This window comes from Henckelia pumila, chromosome 2 (assembly GCF_033568475.1).
Source record: "Henckelia pumila isolate YLH828 chromosome 2, ASM3356847v2, whole genome shotgun sequence".
Taxonomy (NCBI): domain Eukaryota; kingdom Viridiplantae; phylum Streptophyta; class Magnoliopsida; order Lamiales; family Gesneriaceae; genus Henckelia; species Henckelia pumila.
This window is the reverse complement of record NC_133121.1, coordinates 137,334,934-137,341,446: the sequence shown is the minus strand read 5'-3', so window position 1 is coordinate 137,341,446 and position 6,513 is coordinate 137,334,934. Positions and strand designations below refer to the sequence as shown.

Sequence of the window (6,513 nt, the reverse complement as noted above, 5' to 3'; positions counted from 1 at the left end):
ACTAACAAGCAGTTTCGTATGAAATCATTCATGAAGATTGACCCAACCATGCATATAGCCTATAGGACGATGCAAGAAAACATAAGGGCATATTTTGATGCATTTTCAATGACTTGAATCTTCAGTAAACTCTTTTTATGAAATGCATTACTTTTTACCTCCAACAGCGTGATCAATGAAGATTAACTTTACAAGTAAAACCCAGAAGGATTTTTAAAAAAACTCCACTTGATGACTTTGGCAGTTGGTAACCATGGTTAAAAAGATGGTTAAAAAGAGACTAAAAAATGTCTGGCATGGCAAGTTGAAGGGCAAAGATTCCAAGTCGAAAATGTGAAAAGAGGCTAAAAAGCTAAAATCAAGCATCAAGTTCTGTTATCGAAACATCCTTCGGCTATCAAGAAAACCCAACTTAATCCAAGCAAAATAACATTACCCTCAAAGATTGGCCAAAAAATACAAAAACACAAACACTTTCAAGAAGAAGACTTCTTAGACTTTAATTGCGTACTTCCTCACAGGAAAATACATCTCTTTCTTTTTCTGCTTTTCTGTCTTCAAAGAAGCCTGCAAATTTGTGGACGAACATACAACACTTGTGAGAAGAGGAAAAATAATGAGAGTACAATATTTAAGCAGTTTTCCATGACAGAAAAACACCACAACAGGGAGACAAATTAACAGTAAACACAAAACAAAGCTGCAATCATCAGAGGATAGTAAAACTGCACTAACAAATTAATTTAAGAAGTATTTGCAATCACTAAAAAACATTTTCTCTTGGCTTTTGGCTTAAATAATCAGTTTCGTGTGTTCCTTAAACCAGAGTCCGGGTTAGCTTATAATTAGTTTAATTGAAATCCAAAAAACTACCCACATGTGATTTTGATAATCCAAATAAATCATATATGTATCAGTCAAAGCCCATTCTGAATTTCAACTTTTCACTATCCTTAAATTTAATACGTTCTACCAAAGAGAGATTTTTTGCAAACATTCCCATGAATTACTGGTTTTAATCTATCTAATTCGGTGAGGACGGCAGCGTTTGTTCTGATCCAAAGATATATCTCAGTTAAAGTTGGTTACTTTTCATCTCAATGGTAAATAGAGGAGTCAAAATAGTTCTCTGTTCATTTAGCAGCTTTTCTTAACAAAATTTCACATCAAAATTTTGTTATGAAAAAAACCGGGGAGTTGTTCTTAAAATAACCCCAAACACTAACATAATCACTAACAACTTATTTTTGTATCAGCTAAAAATATTATGATGCTTTTCTTTTAAAAAGCAAGGTAGAAAACCAAATATAACACAGAAATGGGAGTAGATTAAAATTAAAAACAATAAAAATTAAAATAAATTCTTGAAATCCCAAAACAAAAAGATTAATGCAAATGTAAAGTTCTACTTGACAAAAATTACACTCTACGGGCCATATCAGTGTTTCTAAACAAGATAAAAAAAATGTATATACCTGGTGTTTGGTGAGGCGACGGCGAATGGCACGGGTCTTCTTGGGGCGGAGATCAAGGGGCAAATACTTCTTGTTCTTGTACACTTCCCTGAGAGCAGCCTTCTGCTTCTGAGAAATGACGGTCAGCACCTGGGCAATGGAAAGTCTCACCACCTTAATCTTGGAAAGCTTGTTCGGAGCACCGCCGGTGACCTTCGCCACACGCAGCAACGCAAGCTCCGCCTTCAGATCTTTCAGTTGCGCCAAAAGATCCGCCTTGCTCTTCTGCCTCAACTCGTGCACCTTGATCCGAGCTACAACAGTCAAAATTCAAAACATCACATTCAGAACATCAAATTTTGAACAAAATATTCCACTACAATGAATTCTCATAAATTCTAACCCATTGTCCCGTTTCCTCTTTCTCTGCGGACGATTATTTGGGTGGGCGCGGAAGAGATGAACAACGATGAGAAACCCTAAATGTATATATACGTAGATTTGGGCTTGGATCTTATAGTGGAGCAAATAATTGGGCTCGGATCCAATTTTCAATTAAAACTGTGGGTGGGGTACAAAAAGCCCAAATCCCATATATAAATTATAATTGCCTTTTTTTAGCAAGCCTTTTTATTCTTTTAATTTAATTAATTTTAACAGTCTGGACGGACGTGTTTAGGAATGTGATCGACTTGACGATTGAATCAATATATTGAATTTGAGCTCCATTGAACTTTTGGTATGTTTTAATTAAATTCATATTAATCTATCAAAGACAGACTTTACTAGTCATAAAGGAAAATCTGTTCAAAAATATCGTCCGATGTCAACATAAAAAAACCCGAACCAAACATTTTTTTCGCGAAGCGTGTGTATGAGGTTTGGTTTCGAACCCCACATCGAACAGAGGAGTACGTCATGCCAATTTGCCTTGGAGTATCCACATCTCAAGGTCAAGCACTGATGAGTACAAATTATCTATATGGATGAAGCACAACGACGCAATTATCAGATACGTGTTAATATCAAGCTATTGAAACCCAAGTTTGAACTATTGTTTTTTTCCTAGTTTTAATTATTTCATGCTAATACAAGAAGATTAATGCTGCAAGAGGCTACTCATCATGCTATTCCTTCTTTCTTTCCTCGGGTTGTTAAATATATATTTTTTTACTTAAATTCAAGCTTGGTTTGGAATATTCAAGCATATATACAATCTATTTAAAATAATGTTTGAATTATATTTATTTAACATGATCATATGATCAAAACTCACTAGGAAACTCGCGAGCTATCAGATAGTTAATTTGGTTGGAAAAAAATTCGAATATGTCGAGTTTGGCTCAAACTTTATAATTTTGAATACTATATTATTATGTTTCGAATATTCTCAAAAAACTCGTAAGTTGGCTCGATTCATTTATTACTCGTGGACATGTAAGTTGAAAATTCAAAAACGAAACTTTACAATTAGTATTCTTACATATAAATTAAGTTTTATTCATGTAGTGACCCGTATCCAGAATTAGCGATTAATGAGTAATTAATCAAATAATCATGTTTGGATTAAGTAAAACATGATTTCAGAAGGGTTAATGGAGTTCATAAATGGATCCAGGACACTCGAAAATGGTTTAGAAGGCCCCAAGACTCGAGTGGAATCGGAACCACCGATCCAGGATCGGAGCTTCCGATCTTGGTGACATCGGAACCAAATCGGAACCATATCGGAAACATGGAGATCGGAACTTCCGATCAGCAATAGGAGCTTCTGATCGGCTGTCGGTGACTGGTGTGTGGTTGCATGTGGTTGGGTTTGACACGTGGCATCGGAGCTTCCGATCGGAGGAACGGAGCTTCCGATCTACACGTTCGGAGCTTCCGATCAAGAACGGAGCTTCCGATCGTTGTCTATAAATATAGGTGCGAGGGCTTCATTTCAAAGCGCACCGAATTCCTCTCCTTCGCCCTCGTGGCTCTATTTTATGACTTTTGGTACTCTTATTTTAGAGTTGGAGTAAGGAACATATTTTAGTATAGTCGGGCAGTGTCTGACATAGTAGCGGAGCAGTGCTCGAGGCTGTGGAGCTGCAGCAGGGGTGTACCCCTAGTTGCTAGATAGTCACCATCAGCGGGCTGACGACGGACGCAGGTATAGCTATGGTCTCCTTAAATTATTTAGGAGTATGCAATAGCTTAGTTAAGGCTTTTAGAGCTTAATTATTGATGCATGGGTATTTGCATTGTAGAGCTGATATAGGCTTGGAACCTAGAGTGGGACTGCTAGAAACTGCCTGTAGTAAGGTACGCAAGTACAGACTGAGATTGCCAGCGGGTTTTGCATGCGTATATGTTGCATTTTGTATGTCATTTATTATGCAGCATATGCATATCATATTGTGCCTGTCCATCTTGTGAGATGAGCCACGTAGGGTCGCTCAGCCTTGTCTGGACGGTTGATGTTTAGTGCTCAGTGACTGACAGGTCATGGGTAGTTAGCATCTGGGGACACAGTCCACGTCCTGTAGGAATGAGCAGTGTACGCAGGGTTTGCTCCCCGGATTGTACCACTCATGTCCTAGGCGCCATTACTGAGCAGTTATATACAGTTATCCCAGATATGGATACCCTATCATTTGCATGCATCATATTTGTATGTTTTACCCAGTACTTTCGTATTGAGCTTAGAGCTCACATCCAGTCTTTTCTGTGTATCTGGACACCCCATTCGACGGGGCAGACGTAGGTGCAGGGTGGAGCACCAGGAGCTTGGAGTAGTCAGTGATCAGTGAAGACAACATGATTAGCTGTAGGTTTTACCTTTAGACTATTTATTCGATCTGGTTGTATAAATCGAATTTATTCAACCGGTTGTATTCTGTCGGTCTGTTTTTATTTAAGTCTTCCGCAGCGATTTATTTAATGCATGTTTAATTATGCTCTTAAACTCTGATTAGATAGTGGATCCGGGTAGGGTCACTACAATCCAATATTAAGTAAATTAACATAAATCACATGAGAAAATACATGAGATCGACAAATGACATGTGATATTATTTAAGGGCTACTTGGAATTCAGTCCCTAAGTTCAATAATAACTTAAGATTCAGTCTCTATGTCATAATTTTTTGTTTTGACTCTCTGGTCCCACATTTCTTTTCATATATAAAAATTGGTATAAAAAGTTAAATATATAGTACTAATATATGATGTTTGAGTACTATCATTTTTAGATCTGGTACAAAAATTAAGATTTTGAGTATAACATTCGAACAAATTTTTTAACATCAAAAGCATATTGTGCATACATGTTTATGTACAAAATATTTATATTAAAGTACTTTTTCATTATTATTCAGTACATACATTAGTATTTCAAGAATCACGAAAATCAACAATTTTATGTGAACTAATTTAAAATATTTGAGTACAAACATATTTAATTTGAGTATGAATCTATATATTTATGGCATCAACTGTCTCAAATTGAGTATCAAATCATGATTTATATTTTCGATTTTAAAGAGATGAAACATAACACAAAAAACTTATACCAAGAACACTTATTTTTATACCAGATCTGAAATAGTTGGTACTTAAATTTTATATATTTGTACCTGATTTTTAAATTTTTACACCTATTTTTCACTTCGAAAATGCTTTGTGGGCCCAAGGAGTTAAGACAAACTTTTTGCTGAATTAGGGAGTGCAGAAAAATAAAATTTCTGACAGGAACTGAATGGTAATGAAACATATGAAATAGGTAGGGGTGTTCATTCGGGCGGTTTGGATCGAACCGAACCGAAATTTCGGTTCTCCGAAAAGCCAAACCGAAAACCGAACCGAACTGGGCAGTTCGGTTCGGTTTTTAACTGAAATTATTTCGGTTTTTCGGTTTTTTTTTTTTTAAAAAAAATTTTGAACTTTTTTTTTTCTAAAAATCGGTTTTTTGAAAAAAATATTAAAATAATTTTTTTTAAAAAAACTAAATATTTTTAGTTATTCGAATAATTTTTTGGAAAAAATTAATGGTTAAATAAAATATTTGTGATTTAATACTTCGAAAAATAAATTTGAAAATAACTGCATTTAAAACAAAAAAATTGCTAACGTTTTTAATTTCAATAATAATAATTTTTGAATTTATAAAAATAATATAATATATAATGCAAATATGTGTATATATAATATAATAAAATAACTTCATTAATTTTTAATTATTTCTATTTCAAAAATCAATATTTTTTAAAATCAATAAATCAATACATTTTTCAAGTTGAATCCACAATTCAAGTATGTTTGAATAATTAGATAATTAATTAAACCAATTATGTTTTTTTAAAAAAAGAACGAAGGATGACTTTTGTTATTTTAGTTTTTCAATAAAATTAATTTTATGGGCACACAATATTGATGTACATATTAATTGATTGGTAAAAAAATTCAAATTTAAAAACCAAAAAAAAAAAAAGAAAAAAAAACGGTTTTTCGGTTCGGTTCGGTTAACCGCGAAAAAAAATCGAATCGAACCGAAAATCCGGAAATCCGAAAATCGAAAACCGAACCAAATTTTCGGTTCGGTTTTCGGTTCGAACCGAATTTTCGGTTTCAGTTCGGATCGAGCGGTTATCCGAACCATCAACACCCAACAAATAGGTACTGAATCCTAATTAACTCATTATTTAATTTGTAGATGTTTGACTTTGACCACGAAGTTAAGCCAAGTAGGGTCAATCAAATGTTTTATTCTCTTTTCTATGAATTCCATTATTCCTAATATTAAACCATAAATTACAAATATACAATTTTCGTACAAAGTATTTTAAATTTAATAAATCAATAATATTAAGAAAACAACATTTTAGCATGGTCTAGATTCATTTATTTATTCGCTTTCCTGTTTTAATTTAGTACGATATAAAATTCGTACCCCTTAATGACTACGGATATGTCATATGGATGTTTTCTAGTTTGCCGACATAATCATTTCATTTCCTAATTCCTATCATATGTGTACCTCTTTGTATTGCTTTGTTATTTTATTATTATTCTTATCATT

At 33.9% G+C, this 6,513-nt stretch overlaps 1 protein-coding gene across 1 annotated transcript; it reads right to left on the bottom strand.

The window, feature by feature from the left end:
* Window positions 1–334: 334 nt before the first annotated feature.
* Window positions 335–1,919, bottom strand: LOC140882635 (large ribosomal subunit protein uL29). The gene is made up of 3 exons (XM_073288751.1): window positions 1,858–1,919; window positions 1,476–1,768; window positions 335–567 (listed from the first exon to the last, which is right to left on the bottom strand). The coding sequence occupies exons 1-3, from the start codon at window positions 1,859–1,861 to the stop codon at window positions 493–495; spliced, it is 372 nt and encodes a 123-aa protein (XP_073144852.1). The 5' UTR covers window positions 1,862–1,919; the 3' UTR covers window positions 335–492.
* Window positions 1,920–6,513: the final 4,594 nt, after the last annotated feature.